Source organism: Neoarius graeffei, chromosome 4, assembly GCF_027579695.1.
Source record: "Neoarius graeffei isolate fNeoGra1 chromosome 4, fNeoGra1.pri, whole genome shotgun sequence".
In the NCBI taxonomy this organism is placed as follows: Eukaryota; Metazoa; Chordata; class Actinopteri; order Siluriformes; family Ariidae; genus Neoarius; species Neoarius graeffei.
In genome coordinates, this window is record NC_083572.1 from 50,637,774 (window position 1) to 50,655,350 (window position 17,577).

At 39.8% G+C, this 17,577-nt stretch overlaps 1 protein-coding gene across 3 annotated transcripts in view; it reads left to right on the forward strand.

The window, feature by feature from the left end:
• anks1ab (ankyrin repeat and sterile alpha motif domain containing 1Ab) overlaps positions 1-17,577 on the forward strand; it is a 119,047-nt gene that overhangs the window by 99,298 nt on the left and 2,172 nt on the right. For 2 of the 3 annotated variants that reach the window (XM_060919322.1, XM_060919323.1), the window contains exons 8-13: positions 3,919-4,047; positions 6,338-6,409; positions 10,531-10,614; positions 10,779-10,916; positions 11,094-11,270; positions 13,488-13,586. In XM_060919322.1, coding sequence (XP_060775305.1) covers positions 3,919-4,047; positions 6,338-6,409; positions 10,531-10,614; positions 10,779-10,916; positions 11,094-11,270; positions 13,488-13,586 — 699 coding nt within the window. The remainder of the gene's footprint in view (positions 1-3,918; positions 4,048-6,337; positions 6,410-10,530; positions 10,615-10,778; positions 10,917-11,093; positions 11,271-13,487; positions 13,587-17,577) is intronic. The other variant, XM_060919324.1, reaches the window with a different exon arrangement.

The following is a 17,577-nucleotide window of genomic DNA, read 5'->3' on the forward strand; positions in this document are numbered from 1 at the left end:
ACCAAAGTGATGGCCATAACCAAGGAACCTATCCAAGTAACAGCCACCTGCAGAGGAGAACAATTACAACCGGTCTCTAGTTTTAAGTACCTGGGGTCCACAATGGAACAAACAGCCAGCTGTAGCCACGAGATCAGTATATGTCTAGGAACAGCTTGAGCAGCCCTCCAAGTCTAGACATAATCTGGAAGGACAGATCCCTCAAGACAGCCACTAAACTGAAAGTGCTGAGGACTCTTGTCTGGCCTGTGGTAACCTACGGCTGTGAGGCATGGACTCTACACGCCAGTGACATCCGCAGGATCCAGGCCCTGGAGATGAAATGCTACAGGAAGATACTGCGTATCAGCTGTACTGACTATCGCACAAATGACTCTGTGTTAGAAGAGCTGGGAGTGGGAAGAACACTACTTAACATCATAAAAAGGCGGAAACTCCAATACTTTGGTCATGTCACAAGAGCGGGTAACATCACCACTCACATATTACAAGGGACCATCAACGGTAAGAGGAGCCGTGGGAGACCACGATGGAGGTGGGGTGATGACATCTGAGACTGGATGGGCACATCACTGGCAGAGTGTTCTCACAGAGCCAGAGACAGGAGGGAGTGGAAGAGGCTGATACTGGATGCCACCATAGTCCCCGACCCTCAGGCATGAGGATGGGACTAGGTAAAGGAAAAGAAGACTTTGGACCACTGAGCAACAGTCCAGTTCTTTCTCTCCTTAGCCCAGGTAAGACCCTTCTGACATTGTCTCCGGTTCAGGAGTGGCTTGATATGAGGAATGCGACAGTTGTAGTCCCTTTCCTGAAGATGTCTGTGTGTGGTGGCTCTTGATGCACTGGCACCAGCCTCAGTCCACTCCTTGTGAAGCTCTCTCAAGTTTATGAATCAACTTTTCTTGACGATCCTCTCAAGGCTGCGGTCATCCCTGTTGCTTTTGCACCTTTTCTATCCAGCCTTTTCAGCAATGACCTTTTGTGGTTTACCCTCCTTGTGGAGGGTGTGGGTGATCGTCTTCTGGACAACTGTCAAGTCAGCAGCCTTCCCCATGATTGTGGTTGCATGTACTGAACTAGACCCAGAGATACACGGTATTTATACTGTTTTACCCAAACTTGAAATGAAATACTTGTATTTTGAGATGGGCTTTTTTTTTGCACTGTAGGTCATAATTATCTCATCTCATTATCTCTAGCCACTTTATCTTGTTCTACAGGGTCGCAGGCAAGCTGGAGCCTATCCCAGCTGACTACGGGCGAAAGGCGGGGTACACCCTGGACAAGTCGCCAGGTCATCACAGGGCCTATTAAATGTTCACTTTCTTAAAAAATGATGGAAAATATTGAACTTTTTCATGATATTCTAATTGTTTGAGATGCACTAGTAAGTGTCAGGAATGCAGGCGACAGACAGGTATAAAAGCAATAGAGAGCTTATTATGGCAAGGCTGGGAGACAAATCCAAATCGGTGATCAAAGGCAGAGTCAACAAGTAGGCAATAGTCAGGTGAGGCACAAACAGAATATCAAAGGCAGAGACTATGAGCAATAACCAAAGTTCAAACTGGATCAATAACCAAATAATTAGCACTGCTAATCAAGGCTTGGTAAAGTCAGGCATGGGAACACTGCACATTTACTTTGCAGTGGTTATGTGCACAGATAGTCCTTATATAAACAGTGGTGATAAGGCTGTGATTTGGAACAGATGTTTGTGATAATCAGTACTGGTGAGGTCCAGGTAGGTTGTTGTAGTTTGCACCAGCTATATTTGGAGGCCTTGAGTATGAGCAGGTGTAAATGTGACAATAGGTGTACACATCTTATAACTTACGCACATAAACCCTCTCCTACTATAGACTTTGGGCTTCATTGCTGTACCTTAATATGGAAAATGTGCCCCTTCATTACCATTGATAAAAAATACATCAATAAATAATTACAGAAATAAAAATTAAAGAAATGAAGAAGTATTGGAATAAAAACAGAAAATTAACACATGAAGGAATACCGTTAGGTCCATATATATATTTGGACACTGACACAAATTTTCTTTTTTTTACCTTTTTACTGAAACATATTCAAGTTATAGTTATATAATGGACATGGGCATAAAGTCCAGACTTTCAGCTTTCATCTGAGGGTATCCACATTAAAACTGGATGAAGGGTTTAGGAGTTTCAGCTCCTTAACCTGTGCCACCCCGTTTTTAAAGGGACCAAAAGTAATTGGACAATTGACTCAAAGGCTATTTAATGGACAGGTGTGGGCAATTCCTTCGTTATGTCATTCTCAATTAAGCAGATAAAAGACCTGGAGTTGATTTGAGGTGTGGTGCTTGCATTTGGAAGATTTTGCTGTGAAGAAAACATGCGGTCAAAGGAGCTCTCCATGCAGGTGAAATAAGCCATCCTTAAGCTGCGAAAACAGAAAAAAACATCTGAGAAAATTGCTACAATTTTAGGAGTGGCAAAATCTACAGTTTGGTACATCCTGAGAAAGAAAGAAAGCACTCGTGAACTCATCAATGCAAAAAGACCTGGACGCCCACAGAAGACAACAGTGGTGGATGATCGCAGAATAATTTCCATGGTGAAGAGAAACCCCTTCACAACAGCCAACCAAGTGAACAACACTCTCCAGGAAATAGGCGTATCAATATCCAAATCTACCATAAAGAGAAGACTGCATGAAAGTAAATACAGAGGGTTCACTGCACGGTGCAAGCCACTCATAAGCCTCAAGAATAAAAAGGCTAGATTGGACTTTGCTAAAAAACATCTAAACAAGCCAGCACAGTTCTGGAAGAACATTCTTTGGACAGATGAAACCAAGATCAACCTCTACCAGAATGATGGAAAGAAAAAAGTATGGCGAAGGCGTGGTACAGCTCATGATCCAAAGCATACCACATCATCTATAAAACACGATGGAGGCAGTGTGATGGCTTGGGCATGCATGGCTGCCAGTGGCACTGGGTCACTAGTGTTTATTGATGATGTGACACAGGACAGAAGCAGCCGGATGAATTCTGAGGTATTCAGAGACATACTGTGTGCTCAAATCCAGCCAAACTGATTGGTCGGCGTTTCATAATACAGATGGACAATGACCCAAAACATAAAGCCAAAGCAACCCAGGAGTTTATTAAAGCAAAGAAGTGGAATATTCTTGAATGGCCAAGTCAGTCGCCTGATCTCAACCCAATTGAGCATGCATTTGACTTGTTAAAGACTAAACTTCAGACAGAAAGGCCCACAAACAAACAGCAACTGAAAACCGCTGCAGTAAAGGCCTGGCAGAGCATTAAAAAGGAGGAAACACAGCGTCTGGTGATGTCCATGAGTTCAAGACTTCAGGCAGTCATTACCAACAAAGGGTTTTCAACCAAGTATTAGAAATGAACATTTTATTTCCAATTATTTAATTTGTCCAATTACTTTTGAGCCCCTGAAATGAAGGGATTGTGTTTTAAAAAATGCTTTAGTTCCTCACATTTTTATGCAATCATTTTGTTCAACCCACTGAATTAAAGCTGAAAGTCTGAACTTCAACTGCATCTGAATTGTTTTGTTCAAAATTCATTGTGGTAATGTACAGAACCAAAATTAGAAAAATGTTGTCTCTGTCCAAATATTTATGGACCTAACTGTATATCCAGAAACACATAAATACAAAAATGAATGAATGAATGAATGAATGAATGAATCCAGAAAGAAATACAGAAAGAGAGAAATAAATGAACTAAGGAATGCAAAAAGGGAAAGAAAATACTAATGCATAAGTGAGTGATATTTACATAATTTAGTGCTTTTTAAAACAATTTTATTTGAATCTTTGATGTATTATTTCCTGATTTATCCTTTTATTTATTTTGCATTGTCTTCACCATACATTGGCATGTTTATGAAGGACCGGAATACAGATCGACACAAGGAATCCCGGCGGACCCCAAGCCAGTCTGCTACGTACACCACTGTCTCCACATGGCACCACCATCCTGAGAAGCTCATCACAGAGGCTTGTTGCTATGAAGCTAGTGTAAGTCATTTGTGTAGCTTTAGACATTTTCACATACAGTATATGCATATCAACATATGCAAAAAAAAGAACAAAACATGCAGTATGCAAAACAAGATGTTTTGCAAGATACAATAGTTCAACCAAAGTCCACACAAAGCTCCATAGTTACTTTTACTGTGCATTCTAAGCTTAATCTCAAAATCTCATGTGCACTGATAAAAATATCCTCCTCAATTTAGGTAACCAGTTTATGTATAATGAAATGCCTGCATGTACGAGTATACTGTTTTTTGTGAATTGGATTTAAAAATCAGTTTAATTTTAAATAATTTAAAACTATTTAAAGTGTTTTGAAACCAAAATGACATCACACTGCTCAATATACCCCAGATTCTGGAGTTGGTTTTGCCCAGATATTTTAAACTATGACCTATACAGTTAGGTCCATATATATTTGGACACTGACACAAATTTATTTTTTTTTTTTACCTGTTTACTGAAACATATTCAAGTTATAGTTATATAGTGGACATGGACATAAAGTCCAGACTTTCAGCTTTCATTTGAGGGTATCCACATTAAAATTGGATGAGGGGTTTAGGAGTTTCAGCTCCTTAACATGTGCCACCCTATTTTTAAAGGGACCAAAAGTAATTGGACAATTGACTCAAAGGCTATTTCATGGGCAGGTGTGGGCAATTCCTTCGTTATGTCATTCTCAATTAAGCAGATAAAAGACCCGGAGTTGATTTGAGGTGTGGTGCTTGCATTTGGAAGATTTTGCTGTGAAGAAAACATGCGGTCAAAGGAGCTCTCCATGCAGGTGAAACAAGCCATCCTTAAGCTGCGAAAACAGAAAAAAAACATCCGAGAAATTGCTACAATATTAGGAGTGGCAAAATCTACAGTTTGGTACATCCTGAGAAAGAAAGAAAGCACTCGTGAACTCATCAATGCAAAAAGACCTGGACACCAACAGAAGTCAACAATGATCGCAGAATAATTTCCATGGTGAAGAGAAACCCCTTCACAACAGCCAACCAAGTGAACAACACTCTCCAGGAGGTAGGCGTATCAATATCCAAATCTACCATAAAGAGAAGACTGCATGAAAGTAAATACAGAGGGTTCACTGCATGGTGCAAGCCACTCATAAGCCTCAAGAATAAAAAGGCCAGATTGGACTTTGCTAAAAAACCATCTAAACAAGCCACCACAGTTCTGGAAGAACATTCTTTGGACAGATGAAACCAAGATCAACCTCTACCAGAATGATGGAAAGAAAAAAGTATGGCGAAGGCATGGTACAGCTCATGATCCAAAGCATACCACATCATCTGTAAAACATGGCAGAGGCAGTGTGATGGCTTGGGCATGCATGGCTGCCAGTGGCACTGGGTCACTAGTGTTTATTGATGATGTGACACAGGACAGAAGCAGCCGGATGAATTCTGAGGTATTCAGAGACATACTGTGTGCTCAAATCCAGCCAAATGCAGCCAAACTGATTGGTCGGCATTTCATAATACAGATGAACAATGACCCAGAACATAAAGCCAAAGCAACCCAGGAGTTTATTAAAGCAAAGAAGTGGAATATTCTTGAATGGCCAAGTCAGTCACCTGATCTCAACCCAATTGAGCATGCATTTGACTTGTTAAAGACTAAACTTCAGACAGAAAGGCCCACAAACAAACAGCAACTGAAAAACGCTGCAGTAAAGGCCTGGCAGAGCATTAAAAAGGAGGAAACACAGGGTCTGGTGATGTCCATGAGTTCAAGACTTCAGGCAGTCATTGCCAACAAAGGGTTTTCAACCAAGTATTAGAAATGAACATTTTATTTCCAATTATTTAATTTGTCCAATTACTTTTGAGCCCCTGAAATGAAGGGATTGTGTTTTAAAAAATGCTTTAGTTCCTCACATTTTTATGCAATCATTTTGTTCAACCCACTGAATTAAAGCTGAAAGTCTGAACTTCAACTGCATCTGAATTGTTTTGTTCAAAATTCATTGTGGTAATGTACAGAACCAAAATTAGATAAATGTTGTCTCTGTCCAAATATTTATGGACCTAACTGTATATGGTGAAATCCATGTTGGGTACTCTGATCATGGCACTGTCAAAAAAAAAAATTGCCAGATATGATCCAGATACTTTCAAGAATTTAAAAAGACATTTCCGGATTCTTTGGATTTTGGTGCAATGTCAAGTCAAGAGAAATGTGGAATCACTTTATTCTTAAATGACACTGAAAATTTTAACTGTGACAGATCAGATGTAATACAGAATTTCTGTCTTTATAGTATCTTGGATCTGTGATAATCAGAGACCTCCGAGGTATTGAATCTACACAGGAAGCCTGTGCAAGAATAAGGGTAAACACAATCTTTTATATAAATTTAGTATAAATACACAGGTGATTATAGAAAATCACACTCACTCATTGGTTGAGAAATTCAGACTATTTCTCGATAATCGCCTCGAGCGACTCGGCAAAATGACTGCCAATCGCTTTATCACTGTAAGTGAGGAAGAACTGTAAAATATGAAAGAAAATGCTGTTCCTAAAAACACTAAAGATGCTACAAAGTTTGGTCTAAAACTATACAAAGGTAGGGTGGAATTGTGATTTATTTTATTGATTTCAAAACAAAGTATTTTATGTGACTCAGCATAGATAAGTGACACAAGTCTACGTGCACCTTTATTACATGTGCATGCTGCTTTTGAAATTTGAAATAAATGATTTTTTAATATCTCATCTCTATCTCTAGCCGCTTTATCCTGTCCTACAGGGTCGCAGGCAAGCTGGAGCCTATCCCAGCTGACTACGGGCGAAAGGCGGGGTACACCCTGGACAAGTCGCCAGGTCATCACAGGGCTGACACATAGACACAGACAACCATTCACACTCACATTCACACCTACGGTCAATTTAGAGTCACCAGTTAACCTAACCTGCATGTCTTTGGACTGTGAGGGAAACCGGAGCACCTGGAGGAAACCCACACGGACACGGGGAGAACATGCAAACTCCACACAGAAAGGCCCTTGCCGGCCACGGGGCTCGAACCCGAACCTTCTTGCTGTGAGGCAACAGCGCTAACCACTACACCACCGTGCCGCCCCTGATTTTTTAAAATTATTTTTAAAAAATGATTACCTGTGTATTTATACTAAAACAATTATCCACCTCATGCTCGTCTCGTAATTATTCACCGATATTCACTTCACCTTTGATGAATAATTGTTAAATATATAGGTCCGTCTCAGAAACTGGTCTCTCATTTGGGACATTATGGTCAAAAAATAAATTAATTTTACTTTTTTTTTTTTTGCATTTACCTAACACTCAATGTTTCTTTTGTCACGTTTAAGAAGAATAAAGATAGTATCTTGCTTTATCTGGCCTCCACTGTGGAAATTTTTTTTGATTACAATTCAAATGTTTTTGTAAAATTGATTTTCATATAAAATAACTATATCATGAAGAATTAAAGCCCCTCCTTCATAGAGGAGTGAAAATATTGAATAAATTTCCTCTTTTTGATTGCTTGGGTTAAAAATGCCAAGTTATGATGACTGAATTGATTATTCACTTAAATATGAATAATATGATAAATTTTGGGTATTTGATATGGCGAAATAGGACGCAATGGAAAAATCAAGAACACACCGGAAAGATGAGAATAACGGCGGTGGTAAAAGAACAGCGACTATACCGGCTGAAGGTCGCGCGGGTCTTTGCTGCAGCGCGCGAGCAATGGGACATCACTACTGCACCAGACGGAGCGCGAGGTGGGGGTGGGGCAAAATGACTGGCCGTAGATTCTATCAAAAGTTCAATCTAAATTGACCATGGTTGCAAAATATTGGCCAAAAATACGCAAACACTACAAAATATGAAAGTAAGATGAAAAAGAAACATTCTATTGCCTTATACTGCAAGACTAAAACAAAACTGTCAAAACTCACCTTTTCAGTGATAACGTCCCAACAGATCACTCGCGTAACAGAAAGACCACAAATGGAAGCACGATCAACTTCTAACTGTTGGAGTGGAAAATTCCATTCTACACATGCAAATTATTAATGTGTGTCCTTTCCTGCACACAAATAACACGCTACGGTAAAAAATAGACCACAACTCATTTTATAGCTCAGAAATTCATACAAGACCAGCTACCATCGTAACATATTCTGTAAGAAACATATTCTATACCTAACTTTCAGCTTTCATTTTAAAAAACAAAATCACAGATTTATAACTAAATTTTTATATGGCGTAGTGATTTTAAGTTACTACTTTTGGTGAGGTAGTGACCTTGACCTCGAGGCTTTCCATTTAGATCAAAACACACGATCGTATTGGTTTTGGGTCTGCGGAAAATGGAGTTACAACGGTGATCAAATATTTTATTACGGTTATGATTATTCTGTGAGCGCACCAATCCTTAGGTGTATAAAGTTACAACTTAAAATACAATTAGTGATAACTGTAGACTTTTCAGTGGATTACAACCTTTTTACGGGAATGCGATGTAGTTAACATTTATCATGTCCCAGATCAAGCTGCCATTTTTCCACAAATTTGCAGAATTTTTGCCAAATTCTGAATATTCACATCAAAGATTTTGTTTTATCTGTATTATTTCTTTCATCATTTTATTTCAAATTAAGACCAACATCACCATTCAAAACCATGTAGTTTATTGACTGTGAGTATATTTAGTGGGGTACCCCCACAGTACCCAGTTTCTGAGACAGACCCATATATACAGCTCTGGAAAAAAGAGACCACTTCAATTTTTTTTCTTAAATCAGCATCTCTATGTATAGTAGCCATTTCCTTCCAGTGTCTGTGCTGGAATTCCAACACAAGCACACCTCATTTTACTTAATGAGGTGCCGATTAGGTAATCACTTGAACCAAATCTTATTTAACGAGGAAAAGTATAAAAACCACTGCTGTGGTTATCACTATCCTCCTGTAATAGGACCAGTTTGGATGGCAAAACAGTGCTCGTAGTACCTTAAATGGAACTGAAATACAAAAATAACTATTCATCATACCAAAAGAGTTAAAAAGAACAGTTTTGAGTGAGGAAAAAAAAGGTTCAATTCTGGCTTTACTGGCAAAGGGATACAGTGAGCATCAGGTTGCTTTCATCCTCAAAATTTCAAAGATGACAGTTTATAAGAACAACACCAAGCAGCAAACACTGGGGAAAACAAAGATACAGAGTGGCACAGGATGAAAACAACCCTCCACTGACCGGGATGATTGTCAACTCCTTCGAATGTCACTCAAAAACCATCAGATGACATCAAGTGACCTACAAAAAGAATGGCAAATGGCAGCTGGGGTTAAGTGCATGGTAAGGAGGGTTCGAAATAGGCTCCTCCGGGCAGGATTGAAGTCATGCAAAGCTAGAAAAAAAGCACTTCATCAATGAGAAGCAAAGAAGAACCAGGCTGAGGTTTGCTAAAGACCATAAGGATTGGACCGTAGAAGACTGGAGTAAGGTCATCTTCTCTGATGAGTCCAATTTTCAGCTTTTCCCATCACCTGATCGTCTACTGGTTAGACGGAGACCTGGAGAAGCGTAGAAGCCACAGTGTTTCGCATCCACTGTGAAATTTGGTACAGGCTTGGTGATGATCTGGTGGTGCTTCAGCAAGGCTGGAATTGGGCAGATTTTTGTTTGTGAAGTACACATGAATCGAGTTATGGACAAGGTTATCCTGGAACCTTGTCATTGCCAGCCCAATCTCCAGACCTGAACCCCATTGAAAACCTCTGGAATGTAATCAAGAGGAAGATGGATGGTTACAAGCCATCAAACAAAGCTGAGTTGATTGAATTTTTGCACCAGGAGTGGCATAAAGTCACCCAAGAGCAACGTGAAAGACTGGTGGAGAGCATGCCAGGACACATGAAAGCTGTAATTAAATGTCAGGGTTATTCCACCAAATATTGATTTCTGAACTCATCCAACATTAGTTCAAACATTAGTATTGTGTTGTTTAAAATTGAATATGTTCTTGATTTCTATGCATTATTCAAGGTCTGAAAACACATCATCTTTTTTGTTATTTTAACTAGTTGTGATTTTCTGCAATTAAGTACTCCAAGTGACCATATTTTTATGTGGAATTTGGGGAAGATGTTTTCAGTAGTTTATGGAACAAAACAAAGATTTTCACATTGCTCAAATACATACCTATAAATAGTAAAACCAGAGAAATTGGTAATTTTGCAGTGGTCTCTTAATTTTTTCCAGACCTGTATATATATAAAACATCATAGTTAATTGAATTGGTGTTCTGGCTGCTTTTGTACTGCCCTCATCTCTTCTGATTTTCTGTCTACGTTTAATCAATGTTTTACATCAGTACTCAATTAACTAGTCCAGAATAGCATCATGAATAGCTCAAACTAATCAGCTCATCACACTTAGAAACCCACCCTGCCTCTTTGTGTCTCATTTATCAGAAATCGAAGGACCACCGGAAAGGCCCTGTCATAATTCTCTCTATAACCTATAGAGGAGTCAAGTTCATTGATGCAGCATCTAAGGTATGATGAAGTTAATCACTCCAAATTTATGTAAAACAAGAAGTCACCAGCAAAAAGCACAGAACTAAAAGAAAACCAATATCACTGAGTGTTATCTCTTTGGAATGAAAATGTTTTAGTATGTGGAAAAATGCCCTCATGCTAGAATATTGTGGCCCCTGTAGGCTATTGTGGCAGAGCATGAGATCCAGAACATCTCCTGTGCGGCTCAGGATCCTGATGAACTTCGTACTTTTGCATACATTACAAAAGACCTAAAGTCGGGGCACCACTTCTGCCATGTTTTCACTACAGTTGAAGTGGTGAGACCCACACTTCATTCTCCAAATATCTTTAATTAATACTGAAATAGTAAAGGTCCTCCTGAACAACTGTTTTTAAATTATTTTCAACAAGACTTTCCCCATGCCAGTTTTGTTGTGAGCATAACTTGCATATCCCCGATAAATTCCACTCATCAGTGTTGTTTCCCAATATAGACACAAACCTATGAGATCATCTTGACTCTGGGACAGGCATTTGAAGTAGCCTATCAGGTGGCTCTTCAGGCACAGAAGGCCAGACGTCACAGTTCCTACAGTGGGGCGAACTTGGAGATCATTGAAACCAAGAGCAGCAGGCCAGTCTCGTCTCGCAACAGCATGCGCCGTTCAATGGTAAGTAATTAGATATACATTTCGGAACAAAAAAGCTGATAACACTTGCACTCCCCATAAGTTAAAGTCCTTCCCACGCCATGTGGCGCATCGGGCGGCGCCGATCTCCGTTTCCACAGCCCTCGGCCTCTCGCCTATTAGATGTGTATTAATTGTCACCAATAGAAAACTCAAAACACACAAGGGGGTCAAAGGAATTTTTGTCTTGATGGTTTCAGAGATCAGCCATCCTTTTTTTGATAAAAAAAAACATATGTTGGGGTCAGTGAATTTCAAGTCAGAAAACTTGTTGAAAAACCTGGTGAAGTTTTCCTCATATTATGGCAGCTGTCAGTTAAAAAATACAAAACAAAAACAAAAAAACCCTCTTCAGAAACAAATTATTTGCTCCAGAAATAATACAAATACCATGGACTGGCAACATTCAAACATTCAAGACATAGTGCCATCCCTAAAAGAGCATGGCTCTGGATGCAAGCCAACTAAACTATGATCCTTCAAGTAATGCTAGACAGTTTGTGCACAATAAACTATCAGATACTCTCATAGCATTTAAGACTTTCATATATAGACACATGAAATGTCTTGCAACAGCACATTATTTAGGTATTGTTGCAGTGATATGTGGCACAACTTGAAATGGCATCACATAAAGAAACGCATCAACTATATAGTATCTGTCTCTAATATGCAACAACACCAATATGTAGTATTATTTGAATGTACTGTATGCGATATGTTCCTATGTGATATAACATGATCCTGCTTTAAAGATTTTGACTTGTTTAATGCTCTGCGCTCAGCTGAATGTTGTGGGCAGTGATGTGTTTCTGTCATCTCCTTCCAGTGTTGCATTTGAAAGTGTCTACACTAGAGCAGGACCCCCATTGTTCCACAACCCCAAAACAGATTTCTTAATTTCCCAAAATGGATACAACTTTGTTTCCTCACTGGACCTTGTTGCTCAGCGTGTGTTGTCATGCAAACTGCGCGAAACCCAGGGATTGGGTTCAAAAGGTTACATAGCAAGTCAAGGCAAGATTCTCTAAATTTATAAAAATCTAAACAAAAGTTTGCTGTTTTGACACACAGCCATAAAGCCACTGGGATTTGTTAAAGTGCTGCTGCTTACAATTATCAGCCATACCATTTAAAAACACTGAGAGGTGAAGTGAATCATATTGATTATCATGTGACAATGGCACCTGTCAAGGGGTGGGATATATTAGGCAGCAAGTGAACAGTTAATTCTCAAAGTTGATGTGTTGGAAGCTTGCTGAACCATTGAGCAATGAAAGAAGGTGGCCTGGTCTGATGAATCTTTTTTTTTTTTTAATTTACGTCATGTGGATGGCCGGGCGCGTGTGTTACTTACCTGGGGAAGAGATGGCACCACAGGATTCACTGTGGAAAGAAGACCAGCCGTTGGACGGAGTGTGATGCTCTGGGCAATTTTCTGATGGGAAACCTTGGGTTCAGGCATTCATGTGGATGTACCTTTGTCATGTACCACTTACCTAAACAATGCTGTAGACCAAGTATACCCCTTTATGGCAATGGCATTCCCTAATTCCCTCTTCCAGCAGGATAATGCACCCTGCCACACTGCAAAAATTATTCAGGAATGGTTTGATGAACATGACAGAGTTCAAGGTGTTGACTTGGCCTCCAAATTCCCCAGATCTCAATCCAATCCAGCATCTATGGGATGTGCTGGACAAACACGTCCGATCCATGGAGGCCTCACCTTGCAGTTTACAGGATTTAAATGATCTGCTGTTAACATCCTGGTGCCAGATTGCACAGCACATCTTCAGAGGTCTTGGTGGAGTCCATGTCTCCATGTTTACAAAACATTCAAGATCCAATTTGTAAAAAATATATTTCTGCATTGTTTTGATATACTATTGAAGGCAGTTTCCAGAATAGATGCAGTGATACTGTGTTTGAATTAAATTATGCACATAATTTTACATTTTTGTTGTAGGCGCATACTATAACATAATTTACTGGCACATGTGACATTGTGTAGTATGGTTATTACTGTATACCCCAAAATATATTATATTTTACCCTTAGTGCTGCTACATTATGCATTCTTCTTGTTCCCAGAGAACAACAGATTTTTTTTAATCTTGTTTCTTGTCTTGCCTTGCTGTATTGGATCTTTAATGTGTGTACTTCTATCTGTCTGCTCTCAATTCCCGTCCGTCACAGGGTGCCCCTGTGCCTGAATGCCGCTGCTGCTATTGTCACACCTGTTCTGCCTACCGCCCCTCCTACCTCCCGCTGCCCTGTGTCAGCCCTGGAGTTCAGGTTCTACTGTCTTTTTTTATTCTTTCTTTCCTTCCATCTCCCTCTTCTTTCTGACCTAACCTCACACCTTCCCATCCCCTCTTCTGACCATTTCCAGCTTTAACTAATTTTCTTTCACTTTTCATTATTTAACTGTTCTATATTTTTCTTCCTACAGTTTTTGGTTTTTTAAGCCATTCACGTTAAAATCAAAACATAGGTCAGTTACTTCTACAGGGATGCTGCATATTAGCAGGACTGTGGCAATTTTTCCATGTCCGTTAGCTTGAGCCCTGATTAACATTTTATTTTTCTAATTGTAATACCACTATAATTGTAATATCACTGTAAGGGAAGTCGTTCTTCAGAATGTGGTTTATAACCTTGACAGGTTCCAATGGGTCCATATGCAAAAATTAAGAGTGGCCTCTTTGGTCCACGAAAATGAATTCTGATGCAGTGACACTTTAAAGATTCAAAGACAGTAGTTCAGTAGTGTATTGCTGAACATTCAAAAAAAGGTACTTATTAGTAAGACTAGTGCCTCTTGCTTTTGAAAAACGCTTTTACACATTTGCTCAGAGCGACTATTATGCAGGTTGAAAACTAAGTAGGCCTGCTTTAAATTTGCATCACCTAGCTTTAAATTAAATCTTATTCCACAGCACTGTTGAGTTCTTGAATATCAGAAGGTGTTGAATGATTTCTCCACCACAAGAGTCTTCAGGACAGAAGTTTGAGCTTTCAGGTTTCTCTGTAACAAGACAAGCAATGTTTTTGTCTGATTAACCTCAAGAGATAGATTTAAAAAAAAAAAAGACGCTGATGAGGGAGCAACTATAGTTGTAGTTGCCACAATGTAAGTCAGCTAATTTGTCTTGTGGATATTCCACAATATTAAATGTAACTGGAAATGTTTTTTTTTAAAGCATAATGTGTCATTCATTAATAAATTAAAAACTATAATTGTTGGCAAATTGCTGTGGTATAATTAGATTAAAACACTTGGTGCTGTTATTGGAAAATAATAAACTTCAGGGTGATAATGACCCTTTAGTCAGGCTGCATCTCTCCACAGTGTTGATTTTCTGATTTCATTGCTAATGTCAGTTTAAACTATCATCAATTCCAGCAGCTAATATAATTAGCCAGGCAGCAAGTCAAATTGTAACTAATGGTAAATATTGGTTATTTAAAAGTATTTTACTTCTGATTAATTCATTAGCAAAGCTGCACAGCAGTTTGTGTTTTCTGACAAAATGGCATACAAACATTTCCAGAAAAGTTGGGACATTTTCCAAAATCAAGTCAAGTCAACTTTATTGTCAAATGTGCTATACATGCTCGACATACAGCACATATTAAATATCAGTCCTCTCTGACCCACGGTGCAAACAGGCAATGCAATAAATAAAAATAGAATAGAATAATTGAAAAAAACAAACAAACAAACAATATAAACAGTATAAACACTCTAGATAGGAACTAGACAGACTAAACACTCAAACAATATAAACAGAATAAATAAACAGTATAAACACTAGATAAGAACAAGACAGACTAAACACTCAGACAGACAGTATAAACAGTATAAACACTCTATATATTAACTAGACTAAACACTCATATATATATATATATATATATATATATATATATATATATATATATATATATATATATATATACACACACACACACACACACACACACACACACAAATTGGTACAAATAACCAAACAGTCAAGGGCACTTGAGGTATAGCAGGTAAACATGAAACATGAAATAAGCAGAATAAACAAACTAGCAGCTGTTAAGGTGAGGTAGTGCGGAATAGTGCAAACGGGCGAGGTAAAGTGAGATGTGCGGTCCCTGAGTTCAGTGTGTTAATGAACGATGAGATGTATGTATATGTGTGTGTGTGTGTGTGTGTGTGTGTGTGTGTGTGTGTTGGGGGGGGGGAACTGCGAGGATGACATGTCAGATGCTGAAGGGGGGGCAGGGGGGTGTGCGAGCAGAATCTGTGGCAGAAGGGGGAGGAGGGGCAGAACAGGGAGGGAGTTGAGCCTCCTGACCGCCTGGTGAAAGAAACTGTTCTTGAGCCTGCTGGTTTTGGCCCGGAGACTCCGCAGTCTCCTCCCCGACGGCAGCAGGCTGAAGAGGCTGTGAGATGGGTGGGTGGGGTCACCTGCAATCCTGATGGCTTTGCGGGTGAGGCGGGAGTTATAAATATCCATTAGAGAAGGGAGAGAGACACCAATGATCTTCTCAGCTGCTCTCACGATGCGCTGCAGAGTCTTACAATAAAAACAAAAATCTGTGATTTGTTAATTCATGTGAACCTTTACTTAACTGGAAAAAAGTACAAAGAAAAGATTTTCAATAGTTTTACTGACCAACTTAATTGTATTTTGTAAATAGGAACGAAGCTTGAATTTGATGCCGGCAGCACTTAAAAAAAAATTGGGATAGAGGCAAAATAAGACTGAAAACTTTATATTCAATTAACACCATTTTGGAAGATTCCACAAAAAGCAGGTTAATTGGTAACAGGTGAGGGTATCATGATTGGCCATAAAAGGAGCATATATCAAATGCTCGGCCTTTGCAAGCAAGGATGGGTCGTGGCTCACTCCTTTGTGTTGAAATTCACGAGAGAATTGTTAGTTAATTCAAAAAGAACATTTCTCAGTGTATGATTGCAGAGAATTTAGGTCTTTCAATATCTACAGTACATAATATTGTGAAAAGATTCAGGGAATTCAGAGACATCTCAGTGTGTAAAGGGCAAAGTCAGAAACCACTGCCGAATGTGCGTGACCTTTCTGCCCTCAGGTGGCACTGCTTGAGAAACTGTTATGCTAATGTGACAAATAAAGCCATTTGGGCTCAAGAGTACTTTGGAAAACCTTTGTCTCTTAACAAAGTCCACTGCTGCATCCAGAAATGCAACCTGAAACTGTATTACGCAAGGAGGAAGCCATTCTTCAATTCTATGCAGAAACAACAGCAATTTCTCTGGGCCAGAACTCATCCCAGATGGACCGAAAGACAGTGGAAATGTGTGCTGTGGTCAGATGAGTCCACATTTCAGCTTGTTTTAGGGAAAACTGGACGTCAAGTTCTTAGTGCCAAAGGTGAATACGGCCATCCAGTTTGTTATCAGAGAAAGGTCCAAAAGTCAGCATCTGTGATGGTATGGGGGGGCATCAGTGCACATAGCATGGGTGAGTTGCATTTGTGTGAAGGTACCATTGATGCAGAGGCATATATTAGGATTTTAGAGAGACATACTGTATGTTGCCATCAAGGCGACATCTCTTCCCAGGAAGTCCATGCTTATTTCAGCAGGGCAATGCCAGGCCTCATTCTGCACAGGCTACAACAGTGTGGCTTCATAGACATAGAGTATGTGTGCTTGACTGACCCGTTGCCAGTCCAGATCTGTCTCCTATTGAGAATGTATGGCGCATCATGAAAAGGAGGATCAGACAACAGCGACCATGTACTGTTGAGCAGCTGAAGTCTTTTATCAAGCAAGAATGGACAAAAATTCCAGTTGCAAAACTCCAATAATTAGTACCCTCAGATCTTCTCATCTCATCTCATTATCTGTAGCCATTTTATCCTGTTCTACAGGGTCGCAGGCAAGCTGGAGCCTATCCCAGCTGACTACGGGCGAAAGGCGGGGTACACCCTGGACAAGTCGCCAGGTCATCACAGGGCTGACACATAGACACAAGCAACCATTCACAGTCACACCTATGGTCAATTTAGAGTCACCAGTTAACCTAACCTGCATGTCTTTGGACTGTGGGGGAAACCGGAGCACCCGGAGGAAACCCACGCGGACACAGGGAGAACATGCAAACTCCACACAGAAAGGCCCTCGCCGGCCACGGGGCTCGAACCCGGACCTTCTTGCTGTGAGGCGACAGCGCTAACCACTACACCACCGTGCCGCCCCCCTCAGATCTTACATGATTAAAATTTGTTATTAAAAGGAAAGGTG